The 26,256-nt window shown below is 45.8% G+C and overlaps 1 protein-coding gene across 1 annotated transcript in view; it reads right to left on the reverse strand.

Moving 5' to 3' along the window:
• Window positions 1–21,750, reverse strand: part of tox2 (TOX high mobility group box family member 2) — a 120,116-nt gene extending 98,366 nt beyond the window's left edge. Inside the window, 1 exon segment of the mRNA XM_039767374.1 lies at window positions 21,317–21,750. Within this exon segment, the coding sequence (XP_039623308.1) occupies window positions 21,317–21,415 (99 nt within the window). The 5' untranslated portion in view covers window positions 21,416–21,750.
• Between the last annotated feature and the right edge of the window lie 4,506 nt (window positions 21,751–26,256).

The following is a 26,256-nucleotide window of genomic DNA, read 5'->3' on the forward strand; positions in this document are numbered from 1 at the left end:
AGGATCGATCTTCACTCCTGAAGGAAGACACTGGATGTCGATGGATTCTGCGTTTTTTTGTTTGTTTGTTTCATTTTGCTTATTGCACCAGGCTTACCTCCGGTGGTCCTGCCACCCGGACTTTCATCAAGAACACGGCGACACAGTTGGAAACTTGTGAAGGGGAAATTTCGCACAAACATTATGAAGTTTTTCTTCACACAAAGAACGATAGACACTTGGAATAAGTAGTGTGGTAGACAGTAAGACTTTACGACTTTCAAACTCGAAATGTTTCATCGAGTCCCGCGGTTTTCACTTCCGTAAAGAGCCCAACATCCTTCGATGAATTTCAGCAGCTCGGCCCAAAGAAATCTCACGATGGTGCGTTGTTCAGCAACGGTGTGATCCCACAGCGGAGCGTCCATTGCCATATAACCTTGGCTTCAACTAGACTATCGGGAGACCGCCGTGCCGGGCATGTTCGAATTTCCCATAATTCATCACATAACACGTTGTATTGCTCCTATCTGCCGTTGTTAATTTTCAAATTGCCTCGACTTTTCTGACTTACTCTCGTATTAGTGTGCAATATTCCCTCTCCCTTCAAGCCTCCGCTTTTGCTGTTGGGCCGACGGTGAAAAAGAGGAGTCGGAAAATTCCACGTGAACGCTCTACGAACTCGGAGCTACAAGACTGGACGATTCAGCGAAAGCAATGCCGCGCCAAATTCTCCGCGTTTGTGAATGTGTGAATGCGCCCCGGAGTTGGTGAGTTCTGCTGGCCCTGTTTTGATTTTTGATTTGTTTTTTGGTGAGTTTTCTGGATTGTTGACCACGTCGCCCTGCTGTTTTGGACTCAACTCGAAATTTGGGTATCCGTTTGGTTTGGACCACCTTGCTGCTACTGGCAGTTCCACTTTGTATTTTGTTCTCCATAGGGCTTTCACTTGTGAATCTGGGTGGTTTTTGGGAATAAACCTTTTCATTTATATAAAGATTCTGTGAGACCCTTCTTTTTAAAAAGTAATAATAATTAATAATTCTTTATATTTATATAGCACTTTACACAGTGAGCGGGGAGCCACTTCAACCACCACCAATATGCAGCACCCACCTGGATGATGCAACGGCAGCCACTTTTGTGCCCGTGTGCTCAGCACATGTGAGCTGTTAGGTGGTGAAGTGGTGAGCGAGAGAGAGACAATTAAAGGGGGTGCAGAATGACTAGACCATGGTGGGCAGTTTAACCAGGACATTGGGATAAACCCAAGTCTTTACAAAAGATACGGCCACAGAGAGTCAGGGCCTCACTTTCACGTCTTACCTGAAGGACGACGCCATTTCTACACCACAGCGACAGATACTGGGAGACACTGGAAGATTAGGGGGACAGAATGCACGAGGTCATTGTGGGACATTGTTGAAGGATTCCCAGAGATGTTTCAAGATCACAGAGAAAGTCAAGACCTCAGTTTTACATCTCACCTGAAGGACGGCGCTATTTTTATAGCACTGGGATGTTGGGATCCACACACAGACCAACAGCATATGGCCCCCCCAGCTCCACACTGACCTCACCAACACCTCTTCCAGCACAAACCCAAGCTTCTTCCCAGTACTGGCCGGCCCTGAACATGCTTAGTTGCAGGTAGGTGACCTGTTCAGGATTTTTCTGTCTAGCCAGGGTTTTTGACAGGATTTCCCCCTCCAGTTAGGCTCTTTTTTTTTCTGTTGGAACTCATTGGGTGCTTTCAACTCCCAGTTAATGACAGGGATCCTTAAATCTTCAAGGGATGTAGCAAACTACAAAATGATGGCACACCAACCCAACTTTCTCTGACTGCCCATCCACGTTTGGTTAAAGGTGGGACGGCGCGCACAAAAAGCAGCACACGAAGGCCTGCGCGCTCCTTCGCCTCTGCTTGCACAAACAGTGCAGCCTGAACGATGCTTTTGGAAGTCTTATCAGAGTTCCTGTGTGAAGGTTTCATTTCACACTTGTTTGCTTTGTACCTTGCAGTTTGTTGTTTTTTTTAAATATTGGTTGAGGCCCAGGTGAGACACTGATCTTTATTTAAGTCACCACCGTGTGTTAACTCTGCAAGACCCCCAAGTGGGGCTATTATATAAACATTACAAAAGCAATTGAGTCCCCCCACCACCACCCCCTCGTCACACTCGCTGCTTATTTTATAACCAAACCATCAAAGCCCCCCCTGGTCATCTGAGTTTTGTAAAGATCCCCACCCCCACACTCCGGCAGGCAGCGCGCTGATTGGCTGTCACTCAGAGACGGGAGGGAAAAAAAAAAAAAGACGCGGCGGCCGCTGCTGCTGCTGCTGCACAATTAACTCGAGTACACTCGGCGATTGAAGACCACCCACCCCCCCGATCCCCCCACCCTTGATGGTCGACGTCTTCCTCCGCCAGTCCAGTCTTCAGCCGACAAATCTCATCCCCCAAAGCTGCGTTTTCACCCTCTCATGTCTGCGGCGGATAAAAATGCCATTTTTCAGCACTTATTTACATTTGGCTTTTCCACCGTCATGGCCTATTAAAATAAAGCCCCTCCCCTTTTTTGTTCCTGGGTGGGAAGGTGCTGTTATTTTTAACTTAATGAACAATGGTAAAGTTAAAATAAGAATTCTTGGCAGGGAGAAACAAAAAAAAAAAAAAAAAGAAAAGCAAAATGGTTAAATAAATAGAGCGGCCATACAATAACATTTTTTCCCCTCCCCTGAACAATCTGTACATTTAGAACCAGCTGAACGTCTCCCCCCAAACGCCCCCCTTTCTCTCTCCGGTGCCTTTTAGTTTAACTAGTGCCGTAATTACGGCTTACAACACTTTAGAAAGCAAACGGGTGGGTGGAAGAAAAAGCAGGTTTGCAGGCACCGATCTGAACATCCATGGAGCTGCATTACCAGCCCACCCAAGCTCCCCACTCCCCCCCCAGCTATGTGTGTCGCTGCCTAACGTTTACTTCTGCGCGTTTTTTACATCAACAATGAGGCGGTGCGTGCGGCGAGAAGGCAAAACACTCCGATGTTGTGACGATGCCGTTAAAGGCAGGGATGGCGGGTGGGAAATTTAACACGTCGTTCAACGTCGAGCGGGACCCTTACCCGGGTGTGACGTTAACTTGCACCCAGCCCTGCAAAGGGGGGCCTCCAATCCGCAGGGAAAATATAGGGGCTGGTGGCAGGATTGGCACTCCAGCCCCCCTTAAAAAAAAAAAAACATTCCGTCTGAACTGGGGTGGGCGCTGGGGGTCCTAATCTGGGATCCAGAGGTGGTTTGTCAAGTGGTGGGTGTGGCTGCGTGCTGTACCAGCGGGTGCTCCTAACCTCCTCCAGTCTCGTCTCACAGCTCCGGTTATCGGGGGGTCCGGATCCGTGGGGTCTTCATATTCACCTTCAGTCTGGGCTCTCTCTGGTATGGGGGGCTCGGCCCGGCACCAGCACTTGGATGGGACACCCACCAGCAAAAGCTTGGGTTGCCGCTGGAAGAGATGATGGTGAGACCAGGAGGGGGCACTGAGTGTAGTGACGGGGGGCACTCTGCGTCAAATGAGATGTGAAACTGAGGTCTTGACCCTCTCTGTGGTCATAAAACATCCCAGGGCATCCTGTACAGGTGTCCACTCTGCCCCCCCTAATGATCCTGTTAGTCACATGCGAAAGGTTCTATAGAAATAAAATGTATTATTATATTATTATTTATTACTATCTCTCATTGTCCTACAACGGCCTTGTCCATTCTGTCCCCCCAATGACCCTCTGTTAAGCACCTTTTACTTGGGAAAGGCACCATATAAATAAAATGTATTCTTCTTCTTATTATTATCCAACCCGCTATATCTTAACTACAGGGTCAGGTGGTCTGCTGGAGCCAATCCCAGCCAACACAAGGCGCACGGCAGGAAATTAATAATAATATATTATTATTATTATTATTGCCCCACAGTGACCTTGTCCATTCTGCCCCCCACTGAACCACAGTTAAGTGCCTTTAGCATGGGAATGGCACCAGATAAATAAAATGTATTCTTCTTATTATTTACTGCTATCTCTCATTGTCCCCCAATGACCTGGTGCACTCTGCCCCCCTACTCACCCCCTGTCTATCATTGTCCCCCAATGGACCATCACCTACCTGCAGCCCCTACTGCCCCCACAGGTTTTGGGGATTCTCGTGCCTGTCTGCATTTACTGGGGTGACGTGGCATGGCTTCTAAAGTGACACTTCAATGAGCAGAGTAGGCAGAAAAAATACGACGATGGACGATTCAACTTTATACATTTCATCTTTAAGAGATGCTGCTGGGTGCATTCTGGCTGAAAGGCGTACAAAGCACCTTTGTGAAGAGGCACGTCGGAGGGAGCAGCAGCGAAGTCAACTACTACACTCTCTGTGTTCTCCGGTATCCACATCTCCAATCTAATATTTACATTGGGAGTACAAAACCAAACCAACGATCGTCCACACAGGTCAACTGTAACCTCAACAAGGAAATGTTGAACAAGAGCCCTCACTGGCACCAGCGTCACGGCGGACTGCACTGGCAGTGTGGCAGGCTGGGTAAAGCTCTGGACTTCATACTCTGAGGTGGGGGGTTCTGATCCCCCCACTGACACTGTGTGACCCTGAGCAGGTCACTTCACCTGCCTGTGCTCCAACAATAAAAAAAGAAATGCCCCCGAGTGAATTTTAAAATGTTGGACGTCTCCTTGGATAAAGCGTCACTCAAATATTAAGTAACTATCTGTGCTGCCCATCTAAGAAGAGTTCATATCTAAGTAATCAACATGGACCTCAGCGTCAACGCTTCCAGTACATCATATTAGGCATATGTCTCTGTTATATGCCATTTAGTATGGGATGTGTGAAAGCAGTGTTGATGTTTGTGAAGCCCCAACTGCTGGAATGAAAAATGCAATGCATTTTATTAGTAAAAATGTTTGTGATGCGCCGTCTGTTAGAATGAAAACTGCAATGCATATGTCCCTGTTATATGTCATTTTGCATGGGATTGGTAAAAGCAGTGTTAATGTTTGTGGTGCACCATCTGTTGGAATACAAAATGCAAAACATATGTCTCTGTTATATGCCATTTGGAATGAGATTTAAAAAGGCAGTTTTAATGTGTGCGGTGCACCATCTGTTGTAATGACAAATGTAATGCATTTTATTACTAAAAATGTTTGTGATGCGCCATCTGTTGAAATGCCATATGAAATGGACATGCCTCTGTTAAATGCCATTTAGTATGGGATTTTGTAAAAGCAAAAAATGTTTGTGATGCGCCATCTGTTGAAATGGCATATGAAATGGACATGCCTCTGTTAAATGCCATTTAGTATGGGATTTGTAAAAGCAGTATTAATGTCTGTGATGCTTCACCTATTGGAATGACAAATGTAATGCACCTGTCTTTGCTATATGCCAGTTGGGATGGGATGTGTGAAAGCAGTGTTAATGTTTGTGATGCACCATCAGTTGGAATGACAAATGCAATGCATTTTATTACTAAAAATATTTGTGATGCGCCATCTGTTGAAATGACATATGCAATGAACATGCCTCTGTTAAATGCCATTTAGTATGGGATTTGCAAAAACAGTTTTAATGTTTGTGATGCGCTATTTTGTAAAAATGACAAATATAATGCAGTTTATTACTAAAAATGTTTGTGATGCACCATTTGTTGGAAATTACAAATGTAATGCCTATGTCTCTGTTATATGCTATTTGGTATGGGATTTATATTTTTGTGATGTGCCATTTGTTGGAATGACAAATACACTGTACTATACTACTAAAAATGTTTGTGACGCATCACCTGCTGGAATGACGGAGACACAGACCAACCTACAGACACTTGTCTCTTTCTTCAGGAGGATTTCATGCCACTTGATTGTATTGTACTGTAAGGTAATAAACCCTACGCTAAATAAAATAACGGTCAGCATCATTCCAAACGGAGGCGGCTAAAATCAAACAGATATTCATTTGCTCTGAACGCAGCTAAAAAAATCCCCACGTACACAAGTAAAATGTCGATGCGGCCTGACATTCACCTAGTGGAGCGAACCCGTTAGTCCAAATGAGCTGAGCAACCTTCCAAGGCAGACAAATCCAAACCTTTAAGGCCTTGCACATCTCAGTAATCCCCCCAATACCACGGGGCCATTTGCCCACGAGTGCAGCTCCATACAGTTAACCCTAAAGCTCCAGAAAAGAGAGCTGAGCCTTTCGTGGCGTGTCGGGGGGGTGGTGGGATATTTAATTAAATAAACGTGTGTCTGTTACATGACCCTTAACCACGATAATCAAGAAGAATGAACTGGGCCCAGGTACAGGATGTGTGACGTGTCTGTTTATTCTAGCGTGCATATGATAGCAGAGCGTGCAGATCGTATGTCTACTTTAACGTTATTAAAAGCCATTAAAAAAAAAAAAAAGAAAAGAAAGAAAAGAAATTGCAGGTTCAGCGCTCTGCTCTGCTCTGCTCTGCCTGCCTGCCTGCCTCAGATTGCAGCCTTCATTTGCTTTATTTTGTTTTGACAGCAGGATTAGCGAGTGTTTAAGCGAGGACGGCTCCGTCAAACACACAGCACTTAACTCAGATATGCAACATCTGAACCAAAAAAGAAATAAAAAATTACAAAAAAGGGTGGTCTCACGGGCCCGCCTGACACAAGCCATCTGTCGGATCACCTGGCTCTGATTCGTGTACCCCGTGCCCTTACCGTAAGGGCGCAAATGAGGCTGAAGTTGAATTTTTTTTAAAAGAGACCCTGAACCTCTGCCAACAGTTTCGTCAACACTGCGCCCCTCAAAAAGCTTTCGTTCAAACTGCTGATCCTGTCCATTTAAGGAGACTCCATCCTCTCACATCAGCCCCCAGGTCAGGTTTGCTCTGTTCCAGTCCCGCCTTGAGGACCCCCACGGGCGACTCAGTGCACACATCACTGGTCCAGGGGTTGTTCCTGCCTTACACCCGATGCTTGCTGGGATTGGCTCCAGCCACAGCGTCAGCCTGCTCGGGACATAGCAAGTTTGGAAAATGGATGTGAATTTTATCAATACAGCTCATAAAAACAACACCGCGTTACCCAAAGTGACCCTCCGAACCAGGGGTCGGTGCTGTTTGCTGATCTGCCTTCTCTTGTCCTCCCTCTGCAGAACAGAAGATTGACAGCCACTCCCCTGCTGACATCACTTCCGCCCTCCTGGACCCGCCCCCTCTTCTGAATGTTCTGCACACATATTTGTATTATTCCGGAGGTCACAGGCACCACCACCACCGCCCCCCCCAAACCTGTTATCGTGTCTTACGACATATAAAAGATAAAAGGCAAGGAACAACAAAGTTACAAACCTTATAATCATCAGACCTGTTAAGACATAAACCAAAAATGTCCAGAATCATGAAGCTGGACCGGGGGTCTCCAAGTCTGGTCCTAGAAGGCTACTGAGGTTTTCAGCCTAACCCTTTTTCTTAGAGGTTTTCATTCCAACCCGTTTCTTAATCAGCAATCACTATTTGGACTTCTTTTACCTTCATTTTAAATCAACTTGCCATTTAACACTTTGCTTTTCCTTAATCGGCAGCCAAAAAAATAATGACATGGAAACGGGGCCAATGAGACCAGCTAACCTGCGTCCATCACACGATATCCAAAAAAATAAAGAAAGGCAAAGGTCTCAGTTAGGTTGATCCCCTCAGGCCCACCAAACATCTAGAAAAGAGAAAAATCAAACCATTTTGGAAACCAGCAGCAACCAGCCACGGAGTTAGTTAGATTAACGGGGTTTAATTAACAACGGGAATCGACTTCTAATTAAGAAACTGGTTGGAGTTGGAGACCCTGACTTAGCCGGTCACTAACTTCACGTCTCATTTCCAAGAGGGCTGAATCTTAAAAAAAAAAAAAAACAAGCCAATTAAAATGAAGGGAAAAGAAGCCAGTTAGCAGCACGGATTAAGGAAAGGGTCAGTTGGAGACCCCCGATCTGGACGGACATGAACGTTAGTGAGATTAGGTGCGTTTCGAATCTGCTTTTAAGTTCTAACACCGAGTGCGTTTACGGTAGGGTTACACCGTACGCCGGAAGTGGAAGAGTACCGAAAAACCCAAAATTTTGAAAACAGTGCGGTACCAGCATTTTGAGGATTTTCGGTTCATCAGCTTTCCCCTCAACTCCCATCCCACTTCCCTCGAAACTCGCCACTGCAGTTGTGGAAAAACATCTCGCTTTGTAGACTTCACGATACGAAACTACGCGCTTTGACGTGTACAAAACTTTACAGGGGGGGGACCCTCCAACTTATTGCTTCAACGTGACCGGGACTTCAAGACTATCAAGAGGTGAGTGGCGCGGTGCGATGGCACGGGGAGGCAAGCTAACTGTGCATCTCACCTGGGAGGATGGAGTAACATGGGGGGCGGTTTGAAGTTATCCGTTAGTCGCTTTGGAGCCGTTCTGATCACCAGTAAGCTGGTATCGATGCCAAAGTCAAAATCTTCCTACCGTTGCAAGTTGAGTTTTCATGAACACGCACAACGGGCACAAGGTGAGTAACCCGGCTAAGGCAGAAACCCCCGTTTACTCGCACGAGTCCAACCTATGGAGTTCTCCTGTTTGTCAAAACGCTCCAAAGTCATAAAAAGACCAAACATAATTAATCCGAAAACAAGCATGGAGCCTGTGTCTCCCGAAATTGTGCTGCTGAGCTCAGCGCTGCACGTTCAGCTCATTCACAAAAACTTAGAATAATCTGTCTCAGAATTTCAGAACTCCCTTTCTCCTGGTTGAAATAACGTGATCGCCCAAACATTCGCCTCAGGCAATTTCTCTTTGTGGACGTTCCCATCGTTTCCTACCCCTGGCTGCTGGATGTTTATACGAAACAGAAAAAAAAAAAGACATACACAGACTAACAGAGTGCAGCGGACATGTGCAGACTATGAAATTCTTAATTGAAACCCTAGTCAAGGGTTTACATGGCCACATAGCCGGGTTACTCACAGAGTTAAGTTTCAACAGATGGCGCCAAACCAACATTTCTAGTAATAAAATGCAATGAATTTGTCATTCCAACCGATGTCGCATCACAAATATTAATGCTGCTTTTACAAATCCTATACGACACGACATATGATGGAGACACGTGCATGTTATTCCATTCCAACAGATGGTGATACACAAACAGTTTTAATAATAAAATGCATTACATTTGTCATTCCAACCGATGTCGCATCACAAATTTTAATACTGTTTTTACAAATTCTATACTACATGGCATATAACAGAGACACATGCATTGCACTTGTCATTCCAACAGATGGCGCCTCACATACATTTTTAGTAATAAAATGCAATGAATTTGTCATACCAACCGACGTCACATCACAAATATTAATACCGTTTTTACAAATCCTATACTACATGGCATATAACAGAGACACATGCATTGCATTCCATTCCAACAGATGGCGCCACACAAACATTTTTAGTAATCAAATGCATTACATTTGTCATTCCAACTGATGTAGCATCACAAATTTTAATACTGTTTTTACAAATCCTATACTACATGGCATATAACAGAGACATATGCATTGCACTTGTCATTCCAACTGATGGCGCCTCACATACATTTTAGAAATGAAATGCATTGTATTTGTCATTCCAACTGATGTCACATCACAAACATTAACACTGCTTTTACTAAATGGCATATGACAGAGATATATGCATTGCATTTATCATTCCAATAGATGGCACCTAGCAAACCATTTTAGTAATGAAATGCATTGCTTTTCTCATTCCAGCTGATGTCACGTCACAAACATTACCTCTGTTTTTAAAAGTCTCAGACTAAACGGCATAACACAAACATATACATTGCATTTGTCATTCCAACTGATGGCGCATCACAAACATTAACACTGTTTTTAAAACATGCCGTAACAAAATGGTATATAACCGAGATATATACATTGCATTTTTCACTCCAACAAATGGCGCATCACAAACACTTTTAGTAATAAAATGCATCGCCTTTGTCATTCCAACTGACGGCAATTACAATCATTAACCCCATGTTTTCAGAGACCAATGCCCTGGTTTCTCTAATCGGAATAAGCGTATGAGTTGTGCTTCAGCCAGGGTCCCTGGCTGTGTCTCAGATGTCTCATTTGAGTCTATTTTGTACGCTTATTTTTTTGATTTATTGGTTTAGATTGCTTATTTTGTAAGTATCAAATACCTTCTCTTATGTTCAGTGGCACCCCCTTGTGGTCACACCAGGTTATTAAGGCACATTAGACACACTCTTTGAGAAGCAGACTGTTCCACAATCTCGGGGAAGCGACTGCGAAGGCACAATCCACCTCAAGAGGCACATCTAATAATGGCGGACACGTAAACGAGTCTTGGCTGAGTGGGAGTAAAGCAAGTCAAACACAGAAGGTGGGGCGCAGCAATTTAAAGCTTAAAAAATTAAAATGTGAATCCTAACATGAACTGGGAGCCAAAGAAAGGAGGAATGCGACTTCTTTTCTCAGTGTCAGTGAATAATCTCGCAGCGGCAGCACTCAATTACCAACTACAGACATTAAACGACCGACATCCCGACACACAGAATAACAAGAGTTGAAACGGGAAGATGGAAATGCATTCCCGATTCCTAAATCGGGAAACGATAACAGAGACGTTACCTTGGAAATCATTCAAACGACTCATTAAGGTCCGACTCGAAAATCCCCTCCGATCTGTAATCTGTCATTTCACATCTATTGAAGAGGCGGTCACAGTACTTTTAGGTGGGCCGGAGAAGACCCCCTCAGACTTGCTTTCATTCACACAGAGAAAACGTTGTGCCAGCCAGACTTTAAACGCCACCAAGCAGTCCAGAAAGGCCAACTTGTGAGGTTTCACAGATAAATAAAGCTGCATGTCATCAGCCCGAAAATGAAAGGAAATAATAATAACAGATGGACGGTGTGGGATATGGCCGGCCATTCATCCCGGCCAATACCCCCATGCCGCCAGATGGACCCCTCCCGGAAACATGGAGGTACCCCGAATTCCAGCAGGGCATCATGAACATTGGAGTTTTCCTTCACAACACTGCTGGATACCACAGGGGCCACCAGGGGTCGCTGCAGGGAGGCTCAGAGACTGGTCACAGGGACAGAGGAAATGACGTACTTCCGGGAGGAAGAAAAGGAGTTTTAACCCAACCCGGAAGTGTCATAAAGTCACATGGACTGAGGGACAGAAACACTTCCGGGTCAAGAAGTATAAAAGGACGATGGGAAACCCAGGCAGATTGAGCCGAGTTGGGAGGAAGGGAGACTGAGCTGCTGGGAGGTGTGGAGGATTATTGTTTATGATAATTGTGGAGTGGAGGGAGCTTTGTGCACATTTGAAAATATTAAAATCAAATTATTGGACTTTAATCTGGTGTCTGGCATTTGATCTGAGGGTTCAAAGGGGACACAGCGCCCCCTATCTGTCACAACGGATAAATGAATGGATGGATGGATGGATGGATGGATAGGCAGACTAATGGGGGTAGGTGTGTGGGTGTTAAGCGTTCTAACAAAAATCCAATCTGAAGAATAAAGACCCGCACAATTTGGAAGTGAACTGCAGTTGAGCTGCGGCTGGTAGCACAGCCAGCCACCCAGGGCTAATCGCTGGCATCGACGTGACGCCCGCACTCTCTTTGCTTTGTATGCCAGCGCACTTGCTTTATAATTGTGAGGGCAGTGCTGGCAAGTCAACAGTGAAACGAGAGAGCGCCGCCACGATTGCTTTTTATTTTTTGTTTTGTCGTGTTTAGTGCGACCACCCGAAGGCCCCTAACTCACAACACGTCCCTCTTTCTTATCATTTAATGCCATTTTTCACCGTCGTCCTTCCAAGTAGCGCGCTGCATTGAAGACAACTACAGCGGCGGCCCCACAAGCTTCCAGCCGTTTCCATGAGTGGTTTGCTGGCCAAAACCTGAGGCCACATCAGTCAGCATCGAAATCCCAGTTAGATTTACTGGCCAAGTGTGTTTGCGTACAAGGAATCTGACTCCACACAGGACTTAATTGTCAAAAAATATGAACACTAGGGGTCGCTGTTGCCCCTTTAAGCACCAAGAACTTGTTTATAAATATTTCTTCTGCCACGGTGCTCCCAAAGCACCACCACCACCACAATAAACAAATAATAAGAACAACAGCAATAATAATAATAATCACCATTCTCTCCTCCACACCTCCCAGTAAGCTCTGTCCTCTACCCCTTCCCAACTCCGGCTCGCTTGCTGGGTTCCCATCAATCCTTTATATGGTCCTTGACCTGGAACTGCTTCTTTCCTTCCGGCCATGTGACTGGCTGGTACTGACAACTGACATTTTCTTCCGTCCTTGTACTTCCGGGCTATAAGAAAAGAATGAGTCCCCACGTCATCTGACTGCTCACCCTGGCGGCACCCACAATGCACCCAACAGGGCTGAGAAGTCCCAGGATGTCCTGTGGGAATTCGGGGCACTGCTACACTCTAGGATTTTTTTTTGGGGGGAGGGCAGTGGCCAAAAATATCTACCACATTCCTTCCCTCCTTTGGGCGTCCCGGCCAGGTAGATCCGTCTGTCGTGGAGGGCTGGTGCAGCAGCAGGTTTTTGTTCCAACCTGATTGGTTCATTAGAAACCAATGACAGTTCTAGTTTCATTTCAGGGCCTGCCAGGTCAGGTCAGGTGACTCTTCTGGTGCCCATTATTCTCCTCTCCAAGGGCAAGTCATGGGGTGCAACCGGAAAACAAAAACCTAAAAAAACTTACTGAAAACATCCAAATCCTATTATGGGATATCATCTACTGTTGAATTCTACTCTGTACTTGTCATATTTCTATTGCACTATTATATTGTATTGTATTGTATTGTATTGAGGAAGACTTCTGTTCTGTTCTGTGTATTGTGTTGTATTGACCCCCTTTTTTGACACCCACTGCTCACCCAACCTACCTGGAAAGGGGTCTCTCTTTGATTTGCCTTTCCCGAGGTTTCTTCCAATTTGTTATTTTTCTTCTTTGACAGTCATGGCTCTGCTGTCAAGAGGCGGGGCCTGTTAAAGCCCATTGCAGCACTTCTTGTGTGATTCTGGGCTCTACAAAAATAAATTGTATCGTATCGCATATTGTATGTGCCTTGTATTGTATTGTATCGCATTCTATTGTATAAATTGTATCGCATTGTATATTGTATGTGCCTTGTATTGTATTGTATCGCATTCTATTGTATAAATTATATTGTATTGTATATTGTATGTGCCTCATATTGTATCACATTCTATTGTATAAATTCTATTGTATTTTATTGCATATTGTATGTGCCTCGTATTGTATCACATTCTATTGCATAAATTGTATTGTATTTTATTGCATATTGTATGTGCCTCATATTCTATTGTATTGTTTCGTATTGTAAACATTATATTATATCGTATCGTATATTGTATGTGCCTCGCATTGTATTGTATAAATTGTATCGTATCTTCCAAATGATGTGTAGCTTGGAGTGGACGAGTAATTCTCTGCCAATTGCTTTTCCTCTCCTAAGGTTTCCATTAAACCAGTCACTTCATGATGAATACACACAGGTGGAAATGGAGACACGTCACACCGGATGACCTTTCCTGTCACAGCCTTCATTTACATAACCAGTTAGAGGCGGTCTAATGTGGCAAACCCAGCAACTGAGGCCTACTAGCCTGTGATTGGCTGCGATCAAATCAAACGGGTTTGACTTTCTCGTTAGTCATTGGGCGGGGGCACTGTGTGCACGAGAGCTGGCAACCAATGAATGCTCATCTGAAGGTATCGATTCATACAATGCAGTGACGAGGAACAGAAGAGAAGAGAAGCTTGTCTGTCTGATATCTCGTATTTTAGACACCATAAAAGAATGGAGAAAAGAAATAAAGGCAGAGATGCTGCTACCCTTTGGAGTCTGCAGTGGCCATTGTTCAAACATGAGGACAAGGGCTGTGCCAATGAAAGTCAAAGAAGCCATTATGAGGCTGAAAAACAAGAATTAAACCATTAGAGACATCAGTGAAACCTTAGGATGACTGAAATCAGTCAGTCATTATCCAACTTACTATATCCTAACTACAAGGTCACGGGGGTCTGCTGGAGCCAATCCCCTGCCAGCACAGGGTTCAAGGCAGGAAACAAACCCCGAGCAGGGCACCAGCCCACTACAGGGCACACACCAGGGTCAATTTAGAATCGCCAATGCACCTAACCTGCATGTCTTTGGACTGTGGGAGGAAACCCACGCAGACATGGGGAGAACCCAGGTCTCCTTACTGCGAGGCTGCAGCGCTACCCACTATGCCACCGTGCCACCCTGACTGAAATCAACTGTCTGGAATATCATGAAGAAGAAAGAACACACTGGTGGGCTCAGTGATCACAAGGCCAAGGAAGACCACCACTGCTGATGACAGAAGAATCCTGATTATGGTCATGTAAACGCTCCAAATGCCCATCTGACAGATCAGAGACAGTCTTCAGGGGGCCGGCGTGTGTGTGTGTGTGTGTGTGTGTGTCAGAGACGACTATCAGCAGACGACTATCAGCAGAAACACCGAGGAGGCCACACTGCAAGATGGAAACCACAAAAACAGGACGGCCAGATTACAGTTTGTGAAAAAGGACTTCAAAGAGCCAGCAGAATTCTGGGTAAAGGTCATGTGGACAGCCGAGACAAAGATGAACCCGCATTAGAAAAATGGTAAAGTGTGGAGATGACAAGGAACTGCCCGAGAGCCAAAGCAGACCACCTCATCTGTTAAACATGGCGGTGCTGGGGGTGTTATGGCGTGGGCATGTATGGCTGCCACAGGTCCTGGCACACTTCTCTTCATTGATGATGGAACTGCTGACAGCAAAATTAATTCTGAGGTGTGTAGAAACATCTGATCTGCTCGAGTTTCAGTCAATGCCTCCAAACTCAATGCACGGCACTTCACCCTACAACAAGGTAAAGAGCCAAACAAACTGCTGAGGCAACACAGGAGCTACACAGAGCTAAAAAATGGAAAATTCTGGAATGGCCAAGTCAGTCACCTGAGCAGACCTTCTATATGCTGAAGAGAAAACCTGAGGGGACAAACCTCAAGGGGACAAGCCCACCCCAAAACAAGCAGGACCTGAAGATGGCTGAATTAGAGGCTTGGCAGAGCATCACCAGAGAAGACCCATCAGCAACCTGGTAAGGCCTGTGAATCACACACTTCAAGCACTCGTTGCATGCTGGGATATGTGACAAAGTCCTAAATATGCCAAGGGCTTTAGTAGACCTGCCATCACTGTGTCCCAAACATTATGGTGCCCTGAAATGGGGTTGGGGGTCCGTATAGAAAAAGTGCTGTGTGACCCAAATGTCGGCCAATCCCCTTCCACGAAAGTCTGCCACGTGCCCTGTGATCGCGGCGTCTGAATGGGATGATTTGTCGTTTTAAACTGTGGAGCAGAGGGGCGAATCAAAGAACAAATGAGTCTTTGTCCTAAACATTATGGAGGGCACTGGATGTTCAGGTTTGGAAATCTTAATGGCAGCAACAAAAGCAGAAGAAATCAAATTGTAAACTGGAGCGATGGAGTCCCCGCTTAACAAGCAAGTGTTACGGAAATCCGAGTGTATTTGGTCAGAGAGGACTCACCCCCTACCGTACATTCTCGGTTTCCGTTGAATCTTCTCAATAAGCTCATCCACCCATCAAACCCGCTATATCCTAACTACAGGGTTACAGGGGTCTTCTGGAGCCAATCCCAGCCAACACAGGGCACAAGGCAGGAAACAAACCCCAGGCAGGGCGCCAGCCCACCGCAGTCAATAAGCTCCAAACATAAACAGGCTTAAAGGGTACGTTTGGTATTTTTCAAGTCAACGTTATTTCCCCACAGACATGACGCACATGTATTTGTGTTCTAAACTTAAACATTTTCTATAAATTAATTCAAAAACACACAGCCTGTCCTTAAATATTCTATAATGTAAGTCACGGGGTACAACCGGAAAACAATAGCCTAAAAAAAACTTACCAGAAACGTCCAAGAAAGTGATGGAGCGTCAGTCCGTGTCTTCATATCACACACACATTGTAAAGCAGCTTACTGTATGTACGTCATTTTAGAACAAAAAAAATAAAACACACCAATATTATGAGATTCGGCCATTTTGAAAGGATTCACTTCCTCTGCATTAACCTTTCACCTCTCCAAGGGGCGGGGTCTCCTCTCCAAAGACCAAGCCACAGTAAACTCTTGCTGCCGCGTGATCGGTGCCATGTTGATTTATGTGGGAACTCCTCCCACGACGGCCCGATGGCACGATGGTATCCTTACCACGAGAGAAATGGTACCAGGGATATGCGATTAGATGTTTACTCCGTGATACCTTTTGATGTCAAAGCCAAGAATTAGAAGCAATGAAGGCACGTTTCTTGTATCGTAAACTTTGTTGCTTCAACGTGGACATATTCAGTAAGTTTGTAGGCTTTCGTGCTGTGGTCGAAGCTCAGTGCCCCATGACTTCCATTATAAAGCGTAACAAGAGGCTATTACTTTTTTTAAATTGGTAGAAAATGTTTCATTTTAGAACACAATTTCACATAACAAATACACTGAGACTGCGTCTGTGAAGAAGTAACTTTGACTTAACCTCTACGTCAGTGTTTCTTAAACGTTTCCTTCTCGCAACCCAATTTTACCTTTCTTAGTGTCTTTGAGGCCCACTCCTTGACAAATGCCTGGACCGTCATCAGTGAGGGGGGATGTGGGGTCCCCCTTGGAGGATTGCGGCAGATCGTTGGGGGGTTAATCGAGGCAAATCGTCCGAGTGAAGTCAATCGATTAATTAACCCATGATGACCTCTTTTTATTAAATGCAACAGTAATTCGCAACTCAATGGAGGAAACTCAGTTTAAGAAACCCCGCTCTAGATCACAACATCTAGGAACCAAAAGAGTGGAGTCGTAACTAAAACATGTGAGAGAAACCCATAAATCAGGAGGGACGTCACTTATAAAATACGCCGAGAATCATGGACGATCATTTCGGGGTTTAACTGATGAGGATCATCAGAGCAATATCCATGACCCCCGCCATTAAATACAATAGGAACTAGCGACCCATCGGCGGAAACTCACTACCAAGTTCAATAAACACCGCTTTAGATCACAACATCTAGGAACCAAAAGAGTGGAGTCCTAACTAAAACATGTGACAGAAACCCATAAATCAGGAGGGAGGTCGCTTATGGAATACAACGAGAATCGTGGACGATCATCTGGAGGTTTAACTGAGGAGGATTGGCAAAGCAATCTCATTGACCCACTAGCATTAAATACAATAGGAACTAGCAACCCATCGGTGGAAACTCACAACCAAGGTTAATAAACCCTGCTCTAAATTATAACATCTGAACCAAAATGGTGGAATCCTAACTAAAACAAGTGACAAAGACCCATACATCAGGAGGGCGGTCACTTATAAAATACAACGAGAATCGTGGACGATCATCTGGAGGTTTAACTGATGAGGATCATCAGAGCAATATCCATGACCCCCTGCCATTAAATACAACAGGAACTAGCGACCCATCAGCGGAAACTCACAACCAAGTTTAATAAACACCGCTTTAGATCACAACATCTAGGAACCAAAAGAGTTGAGTCATAACTAAATCATGTGACAGAAACCCATAAATCAGGAGGGAGGTCGCTTATAAAAATGGACGATCATCTGGAGGTTTAACTGAGGAGGATTGGCAAAGCAATCTCATTGACCCACTAGCATTAAACACAATAGGAACTAGCAACCCATCGGTGGAAACTCACAACCAAGGTTAATAAACCCTGCTCTAAATCATAACATCGGAACCAAAACGGTGGAATCCAAACTAAAACAAGTGACAAAGACCCATAAATCAGGAGGGCGGTCACTTATAAAATACGACGAGAATCGTGGACGATCATCTGGAGGTTTAACCGATGAGGATCATCAGAGCAATATCTATAACCCCCTGCCATTAAATACAATAGGAACTAGCGACCCATCGGCGGAAACTCACTACCAAGTTCAATAAACACCGCTTTAGATCACAAAATCTAGGAACCAAAAGAGTGGAGTCCTAACTAAAACATGTGACAGAAACCCATAAATCAGGATGGAGGTCGCTTATGGAATGCAAGGAGAATCGTGGATGATCATCTGGGGGTTTAACTGATGAGGATTATCACAGCAATATCCATGACCCACTACCATTAAATACAATAGGAACTAGCAACCTAACAGCGGGAACTCACAACCAAGATTAATAAACCCCGGCTCTAAATCATAACATCGGAACCAAAATGGTGGAATCCAAACTAAAACAAGTGACAAAGACCCATAAATCAGGTGGGAGGTCACTTATGGAATACAACGAGAATCATGGATGATCATCTGGGGGTTTAACTGAGAAGGATTGTCAAAGCAATATCCATGACCCACTACCATTAAATACAATAGTAACTAGCAACCCATCAGCGGAAATTCACAACCAAATTTAATAAACCCCGCTCTAGATCACAACATCTAGGAACTGAAAAGGGTGGAGTCTTAACTAAAACCGTTGATAGAGACCCGTAAATCAGGATGGAGGTCGTTTATGGAATACGATGAGAATCGTGGATGACCATCTGACCTTTTTCTCCCTTGGAGGACTAAGGAGGATCGTCAGAGCAAGTCCACAGAAACCCACTTTATAAACCATCTGTAACCCATCAGCATCAAATACAACAACAATTTGCGACCCAATGCTGGCAACTTGCGACTCGGTTTAATAAACCCTGCTTTAAATTACAACATCAAGGAACCAAAATGGTGGGGTCGTAACTAAAACAAGTGAGAGAAACCCATAAATTGGAAGGGAGGAGCTAATGGAATACGTTGAATATCATGGATGATTGTCTGAGGGTTTAACCAAGGAGGATCACCAGAGCAATATCCATGACTCTCTGCCATTAACTACGTGTCTAACGACCCATCAGCAGAAACTAACAATCAAGTTTATCAAACCCAGCTCTACATCACAACATCTAGGAACCAAAAGAGTGGAGCCATAACTTAAACAAGTGAAAGAACCCCATAAATCAGGAGGGAGGAGCTTATGGAATAGGATGAGAATCTTGGACGATCATCAGAGCTTTTCCCCCTTGGAGAATCATGACCGTTCATCAGACCCGTAATGAAGGAGGATCATCTGAGCAATATCTCCAACCCTAAAACAGGCAACCTGTGACTCCCTGCTTTAAATCACAGCATCTAGGAACCAAAAGGGTGGAGTCGTAACTAAACGCAAGTAACAGAAACCCATAAATCAGGAGGGAGGAGCTTATGGCATAGGATTTTCATGGGGGTAATCGAGGAGGACCAACGGGGCAGTGTCTGTGGTGATCCATTTCTATCAAATGCTAAAGTAATTAAGAACTCAACTTTGCTGACCTGTGACCCATAGTTTAAGATCCTGTGTTTCAAGTCATAGGTTGAGCAGGTAGCACTTGCTTCACACATTAGTTGAATCTAAATGTTGGTTTAGTATTTACGTCCAATAGTTCTGATCCAATGTTTCACAATGTATTTTATGCTTATTGCTATATTTATTTATTTATTTTTTTACTTGATGGCTGTGTTCGTTGTTGGTGCGTCTTTACTTGACACATTAGTTACCCAGGAATGTGGTAGACAGTAGGACTTTGGGGAAACCTTTAAAACTTGACTTGATGTTATCTTGGATAGGGCTGGCGAGCTTTGTTGGGCTGAAAGGCCAGTTCTCCGTCTAAAGCTTTCTAATGTTATGTTGTGGTCTCAGCATAAAACCTGCAGTCAAACCAAATGACCCCCTTGGAACAATAAAACTGAATTGAACAGAATTGTTATTTAGTTGTTGATCCAAACCACACTGTAATGGAAGCAGAACCCTCCCGAACCCCTAAGAGGTATGTATGTGGGTGAGACATCGGGCAGCTTAGCTATTAGCTAAACAAACGGGCCGTGAAATGGACTGAGTGGTCTGCTCTCTTTTGTCAGATTTTGGATGTTCTAGGAGCTCGATGATTGCTCTGCAGCTCTTTGGTTGACTGAACTCGCTCAGCTGTCGCAGGAAGCACATGAAACCCTTTTCGAAGTGATCTGAAGACGACGTATACGGCACCATTCTGAAGTACAGCCGAAACGTTTTCATTTGACAGGCACACGTGTAGCTTTTGCGGCGACACCCAGCCAGGCTCCTTTGGCAGTTAATGTCGACCGAGCACCCGGCTGCGCGCGTGTGCAGCTCCTTGGTCCGTCCGAACAAGCCGCTTAGCGCGCACTCCCGCACACCACTGCGCATGCGTATGTCAACAAGACGCGGGCAAGCGCCACAAGGAGAAAACATCTTTGTGTCCACCCGGGTTGAGGAGGGAGATGTCCGTCTTATGTATCGGTCGGTCGGTCCCACTCGCTAGTTAGTAGTGCTGCCCCCGGCTCCGGGATAGACGTTCACATCTTTATAAAAGCGGAGTCGCAGCAGGCTCTCGATTACTTTTTTTTTTCTTCAATAAACACAAACAAGAGCTGAGCTGAGCTGAGGCGAGTCGGTAGAGAAAGGGCGGACAGAAGCGCGACGTTAAAAAGCTGACGGACTGCTACAGCGCACACGGCAGTTACGGGTCTCGAAGAAAGAAAACAAAAAAAATAAATAAATAAATTAGGGCGAGTGAGCCGTCCAGCCGGGGGCTTCAGCGCTGCGCGGATATTCCTTTCATTTTATGGATTTACTTAATTTGTTCGCGTTTCGTACGCTATTGTGCAATCAGACGCTATTAGCGCTAATGAAGCAGCCTTTGAAGTTTGTGTCGGAGCGCGGGCCACACACGGCACGGGGAGGGGGGGGGTCTTGGTGTAAGTGCAGGTGACGCAGCTTCTGGGTTTAACCCTTGCCCCCCTTCGACTGCCCTGTGTGGCTGTCCCCGGACCGAGACTTTCACCATTGGGGGTGGGGGCGCTTAATTCAAGCTGTCAACTTGAACGGAGTTGCGAAGGGGGCGCATCGTCTCAAAACTTTTAAGCAACCGCCTTTTTCCCGGGACAAGGAGACTGACTGACCGACCGACGAAAGCAGGCAGGCAGACAGACAGGCAGGCGCGCGCGAGTGGACACAGGTGACAAGAGGCGAGGCGAAATAGACAGACTGACGGACCGGCGGGAGGACGGACACCTGCTCTCTTACCTTATTGCAGTGGTAATAGTCCAAGGGGCTTAAGCAAGCAGGATCCGCCGCCAAAGAACCCACGCTCGCCGGGGCTGCGGGATAAAACCTCACGTCCATTTCAGAGTCCGTAAGACTGACGGCATGAAAGCAGCAGGTTCAGTGCGCCTGTGACACCCACCCTCCCGCTCCCCTGTCTCTCTCTCTCTCTCTTTTCTTCTTCTCTCCTCTCGCTCGCTCGCTCTCTCTCTCTCTCTCGCCCCGTGTGTGTGTGTCGCGCGCACCCGCTATTGTTTAACCGAACAAAAAAGAAACCGAGGGAGAGAAAGAGAAAAGGGGGCCGAGTCTGTGACATCCGCTCGCGGTTTTAACTTGAGCAGTTAGCGGATACGCAGTGATGCTGCTTCAGCTCAGCCTATACCATCAGTACATATAGCTGTGGTGTGCACAGGGGCGTCACGTGTCTGCCGGGGAGCGAGCGAGAGAGGGGGAGAGAAAGAGCGATGGAGGGAGAGACCTTCTGTAACGACCCCCCCCTTCCAATTCGAGCTGTGCCGCCGCCGCCACCACACGCTCGCTGCACCGGACAATCCACTTCCACACTCCTTTCGCACACTTGCAATCCCAAGAAGCGCAAAAGTTGCTGCGCGATCCCCACACATGACCCCCGACCCTCGACCCCTCAATCTGCCTCTCCTCCGCCGTGCGCGTGTGTATTTTTTTTTCCCGCTGCTTCGCCTCTGCTTTGTCATCTCCGAGTATTTATCCATGGGTTCAGCGCGGGGACTTCTGGTTTGGTTTTGCTTGTTCCCCTCTCCATGATAAATGGCAGGCGACCTCTTGTGATATTAATAATAACAATAATAAGGAGATGTGGGGGATGGGGGGTTTTGCGCTTACTTGGCAAGCGCTCCTCTCGTTGGAAATGTGCGAGTCAGCTTCCTGTGACGGATCAGATTGGCACTCATTGGCCAGGCTTCGGGAACTTCTTATTGCCATTTGCCCCATCCGAGAATACAACCCACTTGACGTGAAGCCAGATGTGGTGTGCCACGCTCGTCCTGGCATCCTGGTACGTCGTATAAATTACCCGTCGCGACTCTCCGATAATTCACCATGACCCTCTTCCCCCACACCGGATTCCAAACGATTCGTGCCCAGTTGATATGAAGTTGGCATACTGGCTGGGTATTAGCCCACAAATAACACAATATGACAAATCTAAAAATTGCCAGTGGGGAGACTTTGACATGGGTAATTAAAAAAACGGACGGATTGTTTTCTGGTTACGCTATAAATGCTTAAACATAATCAAAAAAAAAAACGATTTGAGGCTTCGTTCGACTGTAATCGTGTAGCGTCTTTCTGTAGCCGCGCAATGACAAAAACTCTTTACAAAGCAGCTATTGAACTAATTGGGAACGCGGAATGTCGCAGCGCCAATGTCACAATGTCACTTTTACAGTATAGTAGAGAACAGGTGCGCATTTAACGAGAAAGGGGGAGGAGCTGAGCGTGGAACAGCGATGGGGGTGCGTGTAAACATGACGAGTGGGCGGGGCTTCAGAAATGATTCGCGTGCGGGGAGTGTCTGAGTTGCTTAATGAGGAGTACAGAACGAGGGCGGGCCCAAAACGTGTGGGCGGGACTCCAAGACAGGTGCTGCCCGGCATCCAGTTTAACCCATACGTGCCATGCGGAGGTCACACTGAACTTGTACGTTATGTAGACTGTAATGCCACGGTGTGGGAGCCCCGTCCACGCTGTGGTTCAATGTGATTTTTTTTTCCCCATGCTGTAAACGTAATGAGTTAATTCTGCTTGCCAATCGTCCATCTTGTTTCTACAGATTACATTTCAAGGTGAAAAGTCATTTCACTGCGCGTCATCAACACAATGAACATACAGGACAGCACTTGCAGCTCAAATGACTTGGTCTGGCTTTCAGTTTCAAACCCTCAGCTCCATCCATTTTCTGAACTCACCCATGTGCAGTGAAGCCACAGCCAATCCCACAGCACTGAGTGCCTGGCAGGAAGCAGCCCTGAATGTGATGCCAGTCACCTTGGTGTTTGTTACAAGCTTCAAGCTGCCAGTCCACCACAGTAAGGTGGTACTGTAGGAAAAAAGGCGCGAAGAGGGGATGTGGACAAACCTAACGTCCTGAAACCATTTTTAAAATAGATTTTCCCTTTCATTGCTACCATCTTCCAATGACCAGTCCCCACCATACCATCCCTACAATGTCCACATCTACTACCACATCCACTGGAATGTCCAGTGATCAGTAATGGGCTGTCCATAACCAAGTGAGGAGACACCTGAGTAGGCTACAAATAGAAAAAGCCACAGGACCTGATGGAGTCAGTCCTGGAGTTCTTAAGGCCCATGCTGACCAACTTTATGGTGTCTTTTATCACCTGTTCAGTTTGTCCCTAAGGCTCGAGAAAGTGTCTCTTTTGTGGAGAACATCCTGCATTGTTCCTGTTCCAAAGAAGGCAGGCACATCTTCACCTAATGATGACAGACCAGTGGCACTAAGGTCTCAAATGATGAAGACCTCTGAGGGGCTAACCCTTTGACTTTATGAGTCCTGTTGTGGTAGACCACCTGGACCCACTGCAGTGTGTCTATCAGATAAAGATTGGAGCGGAGAATGCAATTACCTGTCTTCTCCACAAGGCTGGACAAAGCTGGCTACACTGTGAGGATGAGGTGTTTTGATTTCTCTGGGGTCTTCAGCACCATCCAGCCTTCCCTGTTAAGGGGTCGTCTCAGAGATATGGAGGTGGTGTCCTGGATGGTGGACTATCTGTCAGGCAGAGCACCAGTTGGTGAGGCTCAAGGATTGTGGGGCACCACCAGGAACAGGCCTGTCACCTTTTGTTTTCACTCTTTGCACACCTCAGACTATGAATAATAATATAACAGCAGGTCACATCACTTGCAGAAATTCTCAGCACTTGTGGGGTGTATTGATAAGGGCGGCGGGAGACAAAAGAGAGGAGACCGGTGGAGAACTTTGTGAATTGACCATTTAGGCAGCACTCCATCAATCAGGAGTTAATGGTGGGGTGCGACAGTTTAAAGGAGGAGCAGGAGGAGAAAGAGACAAAAACTGAACTCCTTGGGCAGAACTCCAAGCGATGCTCATCACTTGTCACTTTCTCACCAACCGCCCCCCAGTCTGTCAGGATGGGCAAACACACATCCTCCACCCTTACCCTGAGCACTGGTGTGCCGCAAGGATGTGTCCTAAGTCCCCTTCTCTATGCACTCTTCAACCCATGACTGTCAACCCATCCACCAATCAAACATTATTGTTAAATTTGCGGATACAACTGTCATTGGGCTTGAAACAGACAACAATGAAGCTCCATATACAACAACAACAACAGCATTTATTTCTATAGCACATTTTCATACACATAATGGAGCTCCAAGTCCTTTACATCCATCCATTATCCAACCCGCTCCATCCTAACTACAGGGTCACGGGGGTCTGCTGGAGCCAGTCCCAGCCAACACAGGGCGCAAGGCAGGAAACAAACCCTGGGCAGGGTGCCAACCCACTGCAGGGCACACACACATACATCAAGGACAATGTAGAATTGCCAGTGCACCTAACCTGCATGTCTTTGGACTGTGGGAAGAAATCCACGCAGACACGGGGAGAACATGCAAACTCCACACAGGGAGAACCCAGGAAGCGAACCCGGGTCTCCTAACTGTGAGGCGGCAGTGCTACCACTGCGCCACCGTGCCGCCCTAGTGCTTTACATGATGAAGAAAAAAAAGACAAAGTAAGAATTAAAATAAGACAACACTAATTAACATGGAATAAGAGTAAGGTCCGATGGCCAGGGAGGACAGAAAAAACTAAAAAAAACTCCAGACGGCTGGAGAGAAAAAATAAAATCTGCAGGGGGTCCCGAGGCCATGAGACCACCCAGCCCCCTCTGGGCATTCCACCTAACATCAATGATCTGTCCTCTTTGTGTTTAGGGTTCTCTTGGAAGGACTTGACGATGATGGTCATGTAGACTTCTGGCTTTTAATCCATCAATGCCATCACGGGGCATTTTATTAGGTCGCCACCACAGAAAACTGGGAAAAGAAACAGAAGAGAGAGTAGGGGTCAGTACGGATTTTAGAGCCACCATGAATAGTTATGATAATTAATTGAATATACAGAGCATCAGGATTAAATTAAAAGTTCTGAGAAGGCCGTGTTAAAGTTAGGTGTTTTTAGCAGTTCTTTAAAGTGCTCCACCGTATCAGCCTGGTGAATTCCTATTGGCAGGCTATTCCAGATTTGAGGTGCAGAACAGCAGAAGGCCGCCCGCCTCGCCACTTCTTTTAAGTTTAGCTCTTGGAATTCTAAGCAGACTCTCATTTGAGGATCTAAGGTTACGATTTGGAATATAAGGTGTCAGACACTCCGATATATAAGATGGAGCAGATTATTTAAGGCTTTATAAACCATCAGCAGTATTTTAAAGTCAATTCTGAATGACACAGGGAGGAGGTTCAGAATCTGACAGCATGGTGCAACACCAACAACCTGGTCTTAAATACCAAAAAGACCAAAGAAGTTATTCTGGATTTTAGGACCACTGAAAAGACCAGTCGCAGTCCGATAACAATCAATGCAGATGCTGTGGAGAGAGTTTCCAGCTTTAAGTTTCTAGGAGTCGCCATCTCAGAGGACCTTGTCCTGGGCTGGAATAGGCAAAGCACAACGACGCCTCGATTTGCTCAGGAAGCCAAGGAGAGCTGACCTCCAACAGAAGCTGCACTATAGAGAGACAGCATCTTAACTAACTGCATGATGGCCTGCAGGTACAACAGCTGCACCAAGGCTGCTAAAGAAGCACTGCAGCGGGTCGTAAAAACAGCAGAGGCCATTACTGGGACTCGAACTCTCGTATAAGACCAAAAACATTCTCAAGGACAAAACT

Source organism: Polypterus senegalus, chromosome 10 (genome assembly GCF_016835505.1).
Source record: "Polypterus senegalus isolate Bchr_013 chromosome 10, ASM1683550v1, whole genome shotgun sequence".
Lineage (NCBI taxonomy): Eukaryota > Metazoa > Chordata > Cladistia > Polypteriformes > Polypteridae > Polypterus > Polypterus senegalus.